This window comes from Ranitomeya imitator, chromosome 3 (assembly GCF_032444005.1).
Source record: "Ranitomeya imitator isolate aRanImi1 chromosome 3, aRanImi1.pri, whole genome shotgun sequence".
Lineage (NCBI taxonomy): Eukaryota > Metazoa > Chordata > Amphibia > Anura > Dendrobatidae > Ranitomeya > Ranitomeya imitator.
The window spans coordinates 811,653,204-811,669,213 of record NC_091284.1 but is presented as its reverse complement, the minus strand read 5'-3'; the positions used below and the strand labels follow the sequence as shown (position 1 = coordinate 811,669,213).

Genomic DNA, 16,010 nt, shown 5'->3' with positions numbered 1-16,010 from the left:
TCCAGATATCGCAGCCTGCACTCGGGCGTTTGTTTCAGGTAACCTGTGACCGGTCCGGATATCGCAAGCTGCACTCGGGCGTTCGGGTCAGGTAACCCGTGACCGGTCCGGATATCGCAAGCTGCACTCGGGCATTCGGGTCAGGTAACCTGTCACCGTTCTGGATATCGCAGCTTGCACTCGGGCGTTCGGGTCAGGTAACCTGTGACCGTTTCGGATATCACATCCTACACTCGGGTGTTTGGGTCAGGTAACCGGTGGCCTTTCTGGATATCGCAGCCTGCACTCGGGTGTTCGGATTAGGTAACCTGTGACCGTTCCGGATATCGCAGTCTGCACTCCGGCGTTCGGGTCGGGTAACCTGTGACCGTTCCGGATATCGCAGCCTGCACTAAGGTGTTCGTATCAGGAAACCTGTGACCGTTCCTGATATCGCAGCCGGTGTTCAGGTCAGAAAAACCTGTAACCGTTCCGGATATCTAAACCTGCACTCGGGCGTTCAGGTCAGGAGACCTGTGACCGGTAAGGATATCGCGGCTTGAACACGGACCGTGTAAGTCGGATGTATGAAATCAGTCTTATGGGGAATAGGAATCAAAACAGGTCGATAACATTTATATTTTTGAAGGGCATGTTCACACAAAAATGATGGCCCATCAGATTTTCCCATAATATTGATGGTGACACATTTATTAGATAGGTCATCCACGTTTACCGAGTGGTAGAAGGCGGGCCATGATGACTCTGATGAAAGGATATGACACTTGCTAAAGTGGAGTGTCTTTTTCTAAACCAGTGAGAGTCCTATCCGAGCATTATTTGCCACAGACATGTTCCCTTTATAAGGATTTTTCCACAATACCTACCCAAGGGGAAAAATGTCTGATCGCTGATCATGGTGCTGGGTGTTAATGTTATTGTCACAGCAGAATTAGGGCCTTTTTTAAGTCCCCCGTGTCTGCCATATTTGTACAACTATGTAGCCTGTGGAAGGGCCTCATAGTAGATCTGTAATTTTACAATGCACTGCAATATTACTGTGCATTGTACAAAAGATCGAGCGATCACAAGTACAAATCCAGAACCTTATGGGGGACCAGTAATAAAAAAAATATATATATATAACAAATATGTTTATATCACTTCCTTTTCCCCCAGAACGTAACTGAAATCTAAAGAATAATAATAATAACAAACAACACATTTAGTATCAGGAAGTCGTGTGCTGGTAAGATCCACTGCTACTAGTTCTTACCATCGCACGATTTCCTGATACCAAATGTGGTTTTTTTTCCATTAGATTTCAGTTACTTTTCAGTTATTTATCAGTCAATTTGTCGGAATAGTATAAGACATATTATTCTGTTAAATTGACTGAAAAATAAAAAAAAAAGCTCTTAGAAGGGGAGAAGGAAAAAGATTGACAGTGAAGAGGAGCCCACAGTGACTGTTTTGAACAAGAGACGACCCCAATTGGGATGCTTGTTCTAGTGACTGCGGGGCTCACAGAAGTGGGCTCTCCATATTAGTGATCAGACCTTTATCATCTATCCTGTGGATCCCTATGGAAAGACCCCTGTATTGAGACTATGTTACGACTCTTAAAACGCCGCCTGGTTGGGAGTGGCACCAAATGCATCATGGCTATTTGACCCCAATGGTCACTAATAAGTATGCCACCAATGCACATTTTGAGTAAAAGAGAAAAATCAGTGACACTGCTCACTCCATGGGTAGCAAATCTGGTCTGAAGATTGGGGTATTGGGGTCTTTACCCACGTTGGTGCCATGTGTCAATTCCAACATGGTGGCAATGGTAATACAACAAGGGTAATGACCCAAAGGTCCAAATCCCAGGACTAGGGTTGGTTCCCGTTATGTCATGGTTGTTCGCCGTGATGGATTCTTATAAAACCCACTGATCCGGTAATGCTAGGCTAGTATTACATTCATACTATTCCACGTGCCGGTTCCTTCATGATTTATGGATTATGGGAAGCTTTGATCTGAGCTGGTTTCTTCATGTTCTCCAAGTAGAGCGTTTCGCAGTCCGACATTACAGCGTCCATGACGGGGCGCGGGCTACACGTCTTGTATATCCATGGCATTCTCCGGCCATAGGTAATTGTCTATGGTGAAGGAGTCGTAGTCCGGGCTGTAGACCAGGGACTTCACAAACGCCTCCTTGTCCTGAGGTTCTGGATACCAGGAAGCCAAATTATTCTTGTACGCATAGTCTACGATCTAAGAAGACGGTAAAAAGAACAATGGTTATAGAGACGAATATAGACGAAGGTAAGGATCCTTCATCCACTTTACAGGAACATTGCATTGTAATCTCCGTTATTGATTTCGCTGTTATGGTATTTATTGTGCGGTATAATTGACACTTTAACTTTATTTTGCTTTTTTTTTACTATTATCACGATACAAAATTATAGATTTTTTTATGTTTTACCATTTTTTGCACAATAAAAATAATTTGTTTTCTTGTTACTGTATTCAAGGACCCATAACATTTGTATTTTTTCCATCGATCGAGCTGTATGTGGATTTTTGTTTTCACTAGTACCATTTTGGGGTTTATATGCCATTTTAATCCTTTGTTATTGTTTTTTTCTAAGATATGGGATAAAGAAAAAAGAATCTAAATTTGTCAGAGGAGTTCATCATTTCATCTGTATACCGCAGCATTATTGTATTGTAGTAAGTGGTATAAGCGATCAAACAATCACAATTTACAGTCTCCTAGGGGGACTAAAAAATAAAGTTGAAAAGCAAAAATATTCCTAAAATTATAAAAGTCAGATCTATCAAAATGCAATGTTAAAGAGGTTGTCCACTGCTTTTACATTGATGGCCTAGCCTTAAAATAGGCCATCAATGTTAAAGTAGTGGATAATCCCTTTAAGTAACCCATACAATAAACCTTGTAAAGAAAATTAACTAGAAATGCGACAACTGCTGTTTTTTGATCACCGCAGTTCCCCAAAAATTGCAAGAAAAAGAGTTCAAAATACCGATATCATATCTACCCCAAAATGGTATCAATAAAATCTCTGTTGATGGAAAAATAAAAAAAAGTTATCACGACACAAACCACATTTATTTTAAAAGCAGTAAAATAAAAAAAAATATATAAATTTCATATTGCTGTAATTGTACCGACCTGGAAAAAGTAATTCATACCAAACAGTTAACAGCCATAAAATCGAACTTAAATAAAGCAAAAATTGAGGGTTGTTTTTTTTCACTGTTTCACGCACTTGGAATTCTTTTCCCAATTTTTCACTACATTATCTGGTGGAATGAAAAGTGTTGCCCTGCATAAAAACAAGCCCTTGTGTGGCAATGTGGACGTAAAAATAAAGAAAAATTACAGCTCTTGGCATAAGGGGAGGAAAAAATTAAAGGGCAAAAAAATTGCTTGTGCATGAAGGGGTTAAGAAACAGCCCAATATAATTTAGAATCACTTAAAAGAAGCCCAAAACTCCAAGAACCTAATTCAAAATCAAGGGAAGAACCATGACGAGACTGCAGACACTTACCCTCACAGCAATTTTGAAGGACACTTCCCTGATGGTGCTTAGTGGAGGATACAGTCTGCCCTCCGCTAGATTTTCTGCGGTCACATCTTCTGCAATAGCCTAAGAGGAGACAAAATTCGTGAATCAGATAAATATTACAGAAAAGAGAAGATAGTAATATGTATAATCGTCCTATTCATGTGCTATCGAGCTTGGCAGCTGCAAAATCAAGATCTGTCAACAGCAGCTTTTTGACAGTTTCCACGTAGACGCACTCAAAAAGTGAACAAAGTAAAGTTACAACATGTTACACTGTAGCTAGATTTTTTTTTTTTACTTGCCAACCACATTAGTGGTCAATTCAAGGCTAGAAGTACGCACCTCTGCCGTGGTTAGGAAGATATCTTCAGAGATGTGTCGGACGCCACATGCAATGACTCCAAGAGCCACGCCGGGAAAGACATACGCGTTATTTCCTTGACCTGGATAGAAGGTCTGACCGTTGGGAAGAGTCACCTTAGAGAAGGGGCTTCCACTGGCAAAAATTCCACGGCCCTGGTGCAAGGAAGACAAATATTTGTAAAGATCATTATCCACGTGAAAATCAGTAGTCAGCTTAAAAATTAACCCTCATTTTATTCATTTATTTTCATAAATCAATATGACTCATGAAAATAAACTTTATAATATGGTATATCTTATTTGAGAAATTTGCTTCTTTCTCCTTCTGAACTGAACACTCATTCTCAAAATTCTCAATTCACAATCTTCAGTAAATACAGACCTTTCAATTACTGAGATAGGAGATGACAGTTGGTGCTTGTAAGGTTCTATGGAGAACTGTAACTGCTATTTCAAAACATGCAGCAGAATGTCTAGCTCCTCCCTAGCATTTTTGTGTGCTCCTCTAGATCTTCCCTAGAATGTCTGTGTGTTCTTCTAATTCCTCCGTAGAATGTGTATGGGTTTCTCTAGTTCCTTACTAGAATGTCTGTGTGTTCCTCTAGCTCCTCCCTAGAATTTCTGTGTGTTCCTCTAGTTCCTTACTAGAATGTCTGTGTGTTCCTCTAGCTCCTCCCTAGAATTTCTGTGTGTTCCTCTAGCTCCTCTCTAGAATTTCTGTGTGTTCCTCTAGCTCCTCTCTAGAATTTCTGTGTGTTTCTCTAGCTCCTACCTAGAATGTCTGTGTGTTCCTCTAGCTCCTACCTAGAATGTCCGTGTGTTCCTCTAGCTCCTACCTAGAATGTCTGTGTGTTCCCCTAGCTCCTCCCTAGAATTTCTGTGTGTTCCCCTAGCTCCTCCCTAGAATGTCTGTGTGTTCCCCTAGCTCCTACCTAGAATTTCTGTGTGTTCCCCTAGCTCCTACTTAGAATGTCCGTGTGTTCCCCTAGCTCCTACCTAGAATGTCCGTGTTTTCCCCTAGCTCCTACCTAGAATGTCCATGTGTTCCCCTAGCTCCTACCTAGAATGTCCGTGTGTTCCTCTAGCTCCTACCTAGAATGTCTGTGTTCCTCTAGCTCCTCCCTAGAATTTCTGTGTGTTCCTCTAGCTCCTCCCTAGAATAGCTGTGTGTTCCTCTAGCTGCTCCCTATAGTATGTGTGTTCCTCTAGCTCCTCGCTAGAATGTCCATGTGTTCCTCTAGCTCCTCCCTAGAATATCTGTGTGTTCCTCTAGCTCCTCCCTAGAATGTCTGTGTGTTCCTCTAACTATTCCCTAGAATGTCTGTGAATCATGAAGGTATAATCCAGCTCAGAAAGGTCTGTTAAAATTTTAAAAAAAATCTTTATTAGAAAAATATCTTTCATAAAAAACTTACATATCTTAAAATATCACAACCTCAATATGGGAATGTAATGTGGGCAGACGCGTTTCGAACAACAGTTCTTAGTCTTTGCATAGACTCTTGTCTCTTGTTCCTGCTACACTGCAGCTTCCCCGTGCTTGGATACTGGGACCGATAAATGGGTGAGCTGACTTTTTTCTATATTTTTTCCTAGAATGTCTGTGTGTTCATCTAATTCCTCCCTAGAATGTGTATGGGTTCCTCTAGTTCTTCCTAGAATGTCTGTGTGTTCCTCGAGCTCCTCCCTAGAATTTCTATGTGTTCTTCTAACTCCTACCTAGAATGTCTGTGTTCCTCTAGTTCCTCCCTACAATGTGTGTTCCTCTAGCTCCTACCTAGAATGTCTGTATGCCTGTGTTCCTCTAGTTCCTCCCTAGAATTTGTATGTTCCTCTAGCTCCTCTCTAGAATGTCTGTGTGTTCCTCTAACTCCTCCCTAGAATGTCTGTGTTCCTCTAGCGCCTTCCAAGAATGTCTGTGTGTTCCTCTAGCTCCTCCCTAGTATGTCTGTGTGTTCCTCTAGCTCCTCCCTAGAATTTCTGTGTGCTCCTCTAGCTCCTCTCTAGAATTTCTGTGTGTTCCTCTAGCTTTTCTCTAGAATTTCTGTGTGTTCCTGTAAGAGGGTGAACTGTAGTCCCACTGAGAGGGCACTAGGACCCTGTGGTTTTTGCCTGTTGCAGCAGAGGACAGACCTGCCAGAGACAATGTGTGCTGTGGGGTGGGGTCTAGTGTCTCGAGTGTAAAGTGAAAGTAGGAAGTGAGAGCTGAGAGAGAAAAGGCGGGAAGAAAAGGAGAAGCTGCTGTGAGATCTTAAAAAGAGACTGTGTGGATTTACTGCAAGTGTTTTTGGAGGAAAAGAAGCTTTTGAGAGACTTTTTGTTGCTAACGTTCCCCTGGAGAAGAGCTAACCTTTTGTTTAACTCTGTGAGAGACTTGTGTTGCTAACGTTTCCTGGAGAGGAGCTAACCCTTAATCTAAGAAAAGACGGAGACTTTGCTAAGAACCCAGTACGAATTTGGAAGTCTGTAGATTCCCTGTGCATTGAGTGGAGGAACAAGTCTGGACAGACTGCTGATACAGAGACGGACGGATTGTCGTGGAAGCATTCCTAGGAGCTACAGAAGCAGAGACTACATCGTGAGACCACTAACTAAGTCCCCGGTGTTTGGGCTCGGCATCGGCCGACAAGACAAGAGGAGCTTGCTGTAACTTATTGGCGCTGAAGATATGAATTGGCTACAGCCTCTGCGGATTCCTGCCTGAGAGGAAATCCATCTCAGGATACGGTACCATAGTTATAGATACCCGGGTATCTCTGCTCAGAGTGTTAAGTTGTTACTTTAGAGGTGTATCTTATATTAGAGTTGTGTAAGTTATACTCAATGTGCCATTCCAGGGGCTCCCTTAATAACACTACATTCAATTTACACTTGTTCCTGTTTTTAGTTGCCTGTTAGGTAAATTTCTTACTAGTCTGTTGTAGTATACAGTTCTCAGGAGACCTTGGAGTGGCACAGTGATTTCAGCTGCTGCTGAATTAGTGTATCTTTGGGGTGCATCTGCCTTAATATTCTCCATATTACCTTGATTAATTTGCCTTTGAGTAAATACCGTTGGAGATTTCTGCCTTGGTCTTGGTTTGTGACTCACTGGATCTTATTCGGACCTCTGGTCATTACATTTTTGGCGTAGTCGGCAGGATCCAGTGTTTGTCATGGACGAGGGCGAGGGTGGAAATGACCCCGCTGTATCCGCATCCTCCTTGGGGGTTGGGGTTCCCCTGGCAGCCGCTGCGACTCCGGGAGGGTATGTGCCTGTAGGAGCTTTACTTCAGCACATGCCGAAATACGATGGGCGCAATATGGCGTTGCAAGATTGGGCTGAGAGAATCCGGAGTATTCTGCGCATGTGTAATTTGACCCCCGCGTTACGCGCTGAGCTGGCATTAAATGCACTGGAGGGTGATATTAGGCGTATGGTGATGGTGCGCCCAGAATCAGAGAGGGATACATTAGAAAAGATTTTGGAACTGTTAGAGGGGAGTTTGGGGGGCCGAGCGCGTGTGGCCCAGCTTCGGTCCCTATTCTTTAATCGTCCCCAGAGAGAGTGTGAGTCCCTGATGCAGTACTCTAATATTTTACAAGAGATGTTGAATGAGATGCAGCGACTAGACCCGGGGGCCATGGGGGCGTTCCGGGAGGTAGACCGCTTGCTCCGGGACCAATTCATCACTGGTTTAGCCCATAGACTTCTCCGGGACAAACTGTTGGAAATGGCCCGGGTTGCACCAGAGTTATCTTTCTGGCAGATTTACCGAGCTGCAGTGGAAAGGGAAGAGAAATCAGCCTATGTTCCCGAGGGGTCAGTGAACAGTGCCCAGCTGGAGGAAGGTGTGTCATCAGGGTCGAGGGGAGAGGGGCTTGTAAGCGTGGTACAAGCTTTGCGTGCTGAGGTGAAGGAGTTGAAGCTGAAATTGTCTCAACTGACAGTTGATCCCGCCTCTACCCCCTCACGGGAACCTCCTGCCCCACCCCCTGGAACGGTGACCCCGCAAATGGCCAGGTCGTCCTATCAGAATGAGTCAAGCCCTCGCCCAAGAGGAACAATCACCTGCTGGAAGTGTGGCCGCCAGGGACACATCTCGCGTTACTGCCGGGCGCTTACAGCCCCAGAAACCCCGTCGCCGGCTTTAAACTTCCGGCCACTGCCATGAGAGGGCAAGCAGCAGCGGCCCCACCCACACAAAGCCCTCGACGGAATGAACAAGATTTGTTTGCATGTAGTCCAGTGATAGAAGCAGAGTTTGAAGGGCGGAAGATGAGGTGCTTGGTTGACACGGGATCCGAATGTACTATAATGCCTCTAGAAGTATATGAGAGATACTTCAGTCGACTAGTGATTCCAGAGGATGGCCGAGTGATACGACTGACCGCCGCAAATAATGGTCAATTGTCAGTCAAAGGGATCGTGTGGATGCAACTAAAAATGTTTGGTCAAGAGCTGGGGCAGAAAGGGGTAGTACTGGTGGATCACCCCCCTAGAAGAGGGATGGAAGTGACGCTCGGAATGAACGTGCTGCGAGATTTGAATCACCAGATGTATGCCAGTGAAGGACCCCGATACTGGGCCCGTGCGACAAGACACCGACCCACACAGAGAATTCTACACCGTCTAGTGCTGAGTTGCGACTTGCTGAAAAGTGCGGTCCCAGGTGGCCGGGTGGGCCGGGTCCGAGTGACTTCGAGGGCCCCGATCCTGCTGGGACCCAGACAAGAGGAACTCTTAATGCTGCCTGTGGGAGCTGCACAGAGATTGAATGGGCTTGAAGTGCTACTTGAGCCCGCCCGAGAGGGTTCCTCATTTGCCAAGGTACATGTGGCCCGGTCTTTGGCGATTGTGAAGAATGGACGAGTGCCGGTCCGATGCATCAATGTTTTAGATGAAGCTGTTGCAATTCCCGCTGGGACCATACTGGCTGAACTGTTCGTGCCGGCAGAGAAGGTGCCGGAAAATGCAGGGTTCGAATTGCGACCAGACCAACAGTCATCCTGGACATTCGCGGTCGAGGTAGGCCGGACTGAACCTCCTACGGAGGAATGGAATGTTCATGTGATCATGGAGCAGATGGGAGTGGATCGGGAGAAGCTGACCCCCGTGCAGTTGGAGCAGTTGGAGAGAGTTTTGTGGGAACATCAAGAGACATTTTCCCGACATGGAGAGGACTTCGGGTGTACCCAGACGATTGAGCATGAGATTCCAACGGGGGATCCTCCACCCATTAGAGAAAGATATCGTCAAATTCCTCCGGCGCTCTATCAAGAGGTGAAGAGCATGGTGGCCAGTATGCTGGACAACCAAGTGATCCGAGAGAGCCGGAGTCCCTGGGCGGCCCCTGTAGTCTTGGTCCGCAAGAAGGATGGGACACTCCGATTTTGTGTGGACTATCGGAAATTGAATGCCCACACCGTACGGGACGCATATCCTTTACCCTGTATTGAAGAATCCCTGTCGGCCCTGGGTCGGGCCAAGTATTTCTCAACGTTGGATTTGGCAAGCGGGTACTGGCAGGTCCCAATGGCTGAAAAAGATCGGGCCAAGACGGCGTTTGTCTTGCCAATGGGGCTCTTTGAGTTCAACCGGATGCCCTTTGGCATCGCTACCGCCCCAGGAACCTTCCAACGCCTGATGGAACATTGCTTGGGCGATCTAAATTTTGAATCAGTCCTGATATATCTAGACGACATTGTGGTGTTCGGAACCTCATTGGAAGATCATCTGGAGAAGCTGCGTCAAGTTCTCCGGCGGCTCAAGAGCTACGGCCTGAAAATAAAGCCAAAAAAATGTCAACTGTTACGAAACCAGATTGAATATTTGGGGCATCTGGTGACCCCGGACGGGGTACTACCTTTAGCCAGTAAGATTAAGGCGGTACAAGAGTGGCCACCTCCTTGTGACCTGCGAGAAGTGCGGGCCTTCCTGGGCCTAGCAGGATACTATCGGCGGTTTGTGCCTAAATTCTCACAAGTGGTGAGTCCCTTGAATGAACTTTTGAGAGGGACAGCGCTGGGTCCTCGAAATCGCCCCATTCCATGGGGGCCCCTACAGAAAAAGGCATTTGATGGAGTGAAAACCGCCCTAACGAGTGCCCCATTGCTGGCCTACGCCCGGTTTGACACTCCTTTTTTGTTGTATACCGATGGTAGTCTTCATGGGTTGGGGGCAGTACTAGCACAGGTGCAGGACGGCCGAGAACGAGTGATTTCTTATGGCAGCAGATCTTTAAGAGACTCCGAGCGAAATCCGGCTAACTACAGCTCATTCCGGCTGGAATTGCTGGCCCTGGTGTGGGCAATGACAGAACGCTTCGCCGAGTATCTAACAGGGGCTGAGGTGCTAGTCATGACAGATAACAACCCGCTAGCTCACTTAGAGAATGCAAAACTGGGGGCATTGGAGCAGCGGTGGGTCGCCAGACTGGCCAAGTTCAATTACCGCATTAAATTTCGCTCTGGTCGAGAGAACGGCAATGCAGATGCATTGTCAAGGGTGCCCCTTGGGTCATCCGGGGAAGATGTTGACGAACAACTTGAGGATACTGAAACTCCAGCTTTGGGGCAGATACCTATCTTCTAAAGTGTGGTACACTCAAGTGGGGTGGCCACCGGGATGCCCTGTGTCCTGGGTAAAACACCCTCAGATTGGACAAGAGTCCAGGATGAGTGTCCGGACATTGCACTTGTGCGCCGTTGGGTACAAAACAAGGCCTGGCCCAGTGCAGAGGACAAGGCTCAGTTGTCCATGGAAGGAATGAAACTCCTTCGACAGTGGGATAAATTGTGTGTGGAGCAAGGTCTTTTGTATCGTAAGGTGTACCTGCCATCGGAGCTGCAGCATCGGTACCAACTGATAATTCCTGTGGGGATGGGGCCAGTGGTCGCTCGTGAGGCGCATGAGAAGGGGGCCCATTTTGGAAGTGAAAAGACACTTCAGTGGTTGCAGCGAGTCCTCTACTGCCCTGAGTTGGGAGGGATGGTGGCCGACGCGTGGCGGCAGTGCCGAATTTGTGGGCTCAACAAAAGCCCTGAGCAGCGGGCTCCCACACAGTCTATTAAGACTTCAGCTCCACTGGAGCTACTCATGATTGACTACGTGTTGATAGGGTACTCTACGTCAGGGTACTCCTATTGCCTGGTGATGACAGATCACTTTACCAAGTATGCTGTAGCGGTGCCGACAAGAGATCAGACGGCCAAGTCGGCGGCTGAGGCAGTGTGCCGACATTTCTTCCAAGTGTTCGGGTGTCCGCAGAGAATACATTCAGATCAAGGGGCCTGCTTTCAGGGGACGCTGATGAAAGAGTTGCACCAGCTCTATGGTATCGAGCAGTCGAGAACAACGCCTTACCACCCTCAGGGTAACGGGGCGTGTGAGCGTTTTAATCGGACCCTGTTGCAAATGTTGAGGTCCTTAGAGAGTCAGCAACAGACATGCTGGCCTGAGTATCTCCCCGAATTGATGTGGGCTTACAATAACAGGGTGCACAGTACTACTGGTTACTCACCACACATGTTGATGTTTGGTAGACCTGGCCGAGACATTGAGGATTTGAACATGCCAGATCCCTCCTCCGCCCCCCTTCGGACTGCATCCGAGTGGGTACGAGAGCATCGGCGGCGGTTGAGGGTGGTGCATCAGGTGGTGGGCGACCGCCTTCGACAGGTGGTCCATAAGGACACGCGACCTGTACAAACAGAGCTGTTCTCTCCGGGGGACAGAGTGTTGGTGAGGACAAAACGACGGTCAGGAAAGCTGAGTGACCGATGGGAGGCGATACCGTATCTGATAAAAAAACAGGTGAACCCTGAGATTCCAGTGTACGAGGTCGAACCGGTGGGGACAGGGGGGCCAACCCGTAATTTGCATCGTAACATGTTACAACGGTGCTGGTTTGAAGATTCGGCGCCTACCCCCCTAGAGCCAGAGGCCATGTTCCAAGGGGCGGAAGCTCTGAATGATCTTGAGTTTGATGGTGTGCTTACTCCTGCGCCTGCTTATTTGCCCCCTGTGACCGATCTGGCCTCGGGTGATGAGAATGTTGGGGATATGGAGGATGTTGTTGAGGAGAGTGCATCAGGTCAACTGCTTGGTCCTGACGCTGTATCACAGGACATCGAGCCGCAGGAGGAGACAACTCCACTTACGGCCACTAACACGACCACGGAAGAGACTCTAGCTCCCTCTAAGGTCGCACCTGTTGATGTAGGACTCAGGAGAACTACACGATCTACGGCAGGAATACCGCCTCAGCAATATGCTCAAGATGAATTTGAGTGGGAAGGTATGTCGAGGACGCCAACCTCTAGTGGGGTGGCATGTAAGAGGGTGAACTGTAGTCCCACTGAGAGGGCACTAGGACCCTGTGGTTCTTGCCTGTTGCAGCAGAGGACAGACCTGCCAGAGACAATGTGTGCTGCGGGGTGGGGTCTAGTGTCTCGAGTGTAAAGTGAAAGTAGGAAGTGAGAGCTGAGAGAGAAAAGGCGGGAAGAAAAGGAGAAGCTGCTGTGAGATCTTAAAAAGAGACTGTGTGGATTTACTGCAAGTGTTTTTGGAGGAAAAGAAGCTTTTGAGAGACTTTTTGTTGCTAACGTTCCCCTGGAGAAGAGCTAACCTTTTGTTTAACTCTGTGAGAGACTTGTGTTGCTAACGTTTCCTGGAGAGGAGCTAACCCTTGATCTAAGAAAAGACGGAGACTTTGCTAAGAACCCAGTACGAATTTGGAAGTCTGTAGATTCCCTGTGCATTGAGTGGAGGAACAAGTCTGGACAGACTGCTGATACAGAGACGGACGGATTGTCGTGGAAGCATTCCTAGGAGCTACAGAAGCAGAGACTACATCGTGAGACCACTAACTAAGTCCCCGGTGTTTGGGCTCGGCATCAGCCGACAAGACAAGAGGAGCTTGCTGTAACTTATTGGCGCTGAAGATATGAACTGGCTACAGCCTCTGCGGATTCCTGCCTGAGAGGAAATCCATCTCAGGATACGGTACCATAGTTATAGATACCCGGGTATCTCTGCTCAGAGTGTTAAGTTGTTACTTTAGAGGTGTATCTTATAGTAGAGTTGTGTAAGTTATACTCAATGTGCCATTCCAGGGGCTCCCTTAATAACACTACATTCAATTTACACTTGTTCCTGTTTTTAGTTGCCTGTTAGGTAAATTTCTTACTAGTCTGTTGTAGTATACAGTTCTCAGGAGACCTTGGAGTGGCACAGTGATTTCAGCTGCTGCTGAATTAGTGTATCTTTGGGGTGCATCTGCCTTAATATTCTCCATATTACCTTGATTAATTTGCCTTTGAGTAAATACCGTTGGAGATTTCTGCCTTGGTCTTGGTTTGTGACTCACTGGATCTTATTCGGACCTCTGGTCATTACATTCCTCTAGCTCCTCTCTAGAATTTCTGTGTGTTCCTCTAGCTCCTCTCTAGAATTTCTGTGTGTTCCTCTAGCTCCTCTCTAGAATGTCTGTGTGTTCCTCTAACTCCTACCTAGAATGTGTCTGTGTTCCTCTAGCTCCTCCCTAGAATGTGTGTGTGTTCCTCTAGCTCCTCCCTAGAATGTCTGTGTGTTCCTCTAGCTCCTACCTAGAATGTCTGTGTGTTCCTCTAGCTCCTCCCTAGTATGTCTGTGTGTTCCTCTAGCTCCTCCCTAGAATTTCTGTGTGTTCCTCTAGCTCCTCTCTAGAATTTCTGTGTGTTCCTCTAGCTCTTCTCTAGAATTTCTGTGTGTTCCTCTAGCTCCTCTCTAGAATTTCTGTGTGTTCCTCTAGCTCCTCTCTAGAATTTCTGTGTGTTCCTCTAGCTCCTCTCTAGAATGTCTGTGTGTTCCTCTAACTCCTACCTAGAATGTGTCTGTGTTCCTCTAGCTCCTCCCTAGAATGTGTGTGTGTTCCTCTAGCTCCTCCCTAGAATGTCTGTGTGTTCCTCTAGCTCCTCCCTAGAGTTCATGTGTGCTCCTCAAGCTCCTCCCTAGAATATCTGGGTGTTCCTCAAGCTCCTCCCTAGAATGTCCGTGTGTTCCTCTAGCTCCTACCTAGAATGTCCGTGTGTTCCTCTAGCTCCTACCTAGAATGTCTGTGTGTTCCTCTAGCTCATCCCTAGAAAGTCTGTGTGTTCCTCTAGCTCCTCCCTAGAATGTCTGTGTTCCTCTAGCTCCTCCCTAAAATGTCTGCGTTCCACTAGCTCCTACCTAGAATGTCTGTGTGTTCCTCTAGCTCCTACCTAGAATGTCTGTGTGTTCCTCTAGCTCCTCCCTAGAATGTCTGTGTGTTCCTCTAGCTCATCCCTAGAATGTCTGTGTGTTCCTCTAGCTCCTCCCTAGAATGTCTGTGTTCCTCTAGCTCCTCCCTAAAATGTCTGCGTTCCACTAGCTCCTACCTAGAATGTCTGTGTGTTCCTCTAGCTCCTACCTAGAATGTCTGTGTGTTCCTCTAGCTCCTCCCTAGAATGTCTGTGTGTTCCTCTAGCTCCTCCCTAGAATGTCTGTGTGTTCCTCTAGCTCCTCTCTAGAATGTCCGTGTGTTCCTCTAGTTCGTACCTAGAATGTCTGTGTTCCTCTAGCTCCTACCTAGAATGTCCGTGTGTTCCTCTAGCTCCTACCTAGAATGTCTGTGTTCCTCTAGGTCCTACCTAGAATGTCCGTGTGTTCCTCTAGCTCCTATCTAGAATGTCTGTGTTCCTCTAGGTCCTACCTAGAATGTCCGTGTGTTCCTCTAGCTCCTACCTAGAATGTCTGTGTTCCTCTAGCTCCTACCTAGAATGTCTGTGTTCCTCTAGCTCCTACCTAGAATGTCCGTGTGTTCCTCTAGCTCCTCCACCTCCATAAAATTTAACTTTTACTCATTAATTGAAAGTGAAAGATCAATCTAGAAGGCGAAATAAGCAGATTTCTCTGATAAGATATATTACAAAGTTTCTTATTTTCATGTGTATTATAATTTATAAATAAAAATTACGACCTGGTTACACTTTAACCCCTTTCTCACATTAGACGTACTATCCCGTCGAGGTGGGGTGGGCCCGTATGACCACCGACGGGATAGTACGTCATATGCGATCGGCCGCGCTCATGGGGGGAGCGCGGCCGATCGCGGCCGGGTGTCAACTGCCTATCGCAGCTGACATCTATGTGCCAGGAGCGGTCACGGACCACCCCGGCACATTAACCCCCGGCACACCGCGATCAAACATGATCGCGATGTGCCGGCGGTATAAGGAAGCATCCGCAGGGAGGGGGCTCCCTGTGGGCTTCCCTGAGACCCCCGCAGCAACGCGATGTTTAGGCACATCAGTGGCTCTCCAAATGCAACATGGCGTCCCATCTCAATTCCTGTTAATTTTGCATTGAAAAGTCAAACGTCGCTCCTTTCCTTGCGAGCTCTCCCATGTGCCCAAACAGTGGTTTACTCCCACATATGGGGTATCAGCGTACTCAGGACAAATTGTACAACAACTTTTGGGGTCAAATTTCTTCTCTTACCCTTGGGAAAATAAAAAATTGGGGGCAAAAAGATAATTTTTGTGAAAAAATATGATTTTTTTATTTTTACGGTTCTGCATTAAAAACTTCTGTGAAGCACTTGGCGGGTCAAAGTGCTCACCACACCTCTAGATAAGTTCCTTAGGGGGTCTACTTTCCAAAATGGTGTCACTTGTGGTGGGTTTCAATGTTTAGGCACATCAGGGGCTCTCCAAACGCAACATGGTGTCCCATCTCGATTCCAGTCAATTTTGCATTGAAAAGTCAAATGGCGCTCCTTCGCTTCCGAGCTCTGTCATGTGGTTTACCCCCACAGTGGTTTACCCCCACATATGGGGTATCGGTGTACTCAGGACAAATTGTACAACAACTTTTGGGGTCCATTTTCTCCTGTTACCCTTGGTAAAATAAAACAAATTGGAGCTGAAGTAAATTTTTTGTGAAAAAAAGTTAAATGTTCATTTTTATTTAAACATTCCAAAAATTCCTGTGAAGCACCAGAAGGGTTAATAAACTTTTTGAATATGGTTTTGAGCACCTTGAGGGGTGCAGTTTTTAGAATGGTGTCACACTTGGGTATTTTCTATCTTATAGACCC

General features: G+C 46.7%; 1 protein-coding gene across 1 annotated transcript in view; it reads right to left on the bottom strand.

Moving 5' to 3' along the window:
- Positions 1 to 676: 676 nt before the first annotated feature.
- Positions 677 to 16,010, bottom strand: part of ME3 (malic enzyme 3) — a 227,621-nt gene continuing 212,287 nt past the window's right edge. Inside the window, exons 13-15 of the mRNA XM_069759277.1 lie at positions 3,910 to 4,083; positions 3,550 to 3,648; positions 677 to 2,244 (exon numbers count right to left, since the gene is read on the bottom strand). Of these exons, the coding sequence (XP_069615378.1) occupies positions 2,083 to 2,244; positions 3,550 to 3,648; positions 3,910 to 4,083 (435 nt within the window). The 3' untranslated portion in view covers positions 677 to 2,082. The remainder of the gene's footprint in view (positions 2,245 to 3,549; positions 3,649 to 3,909; positions 4,084 to 16,010) is intronic.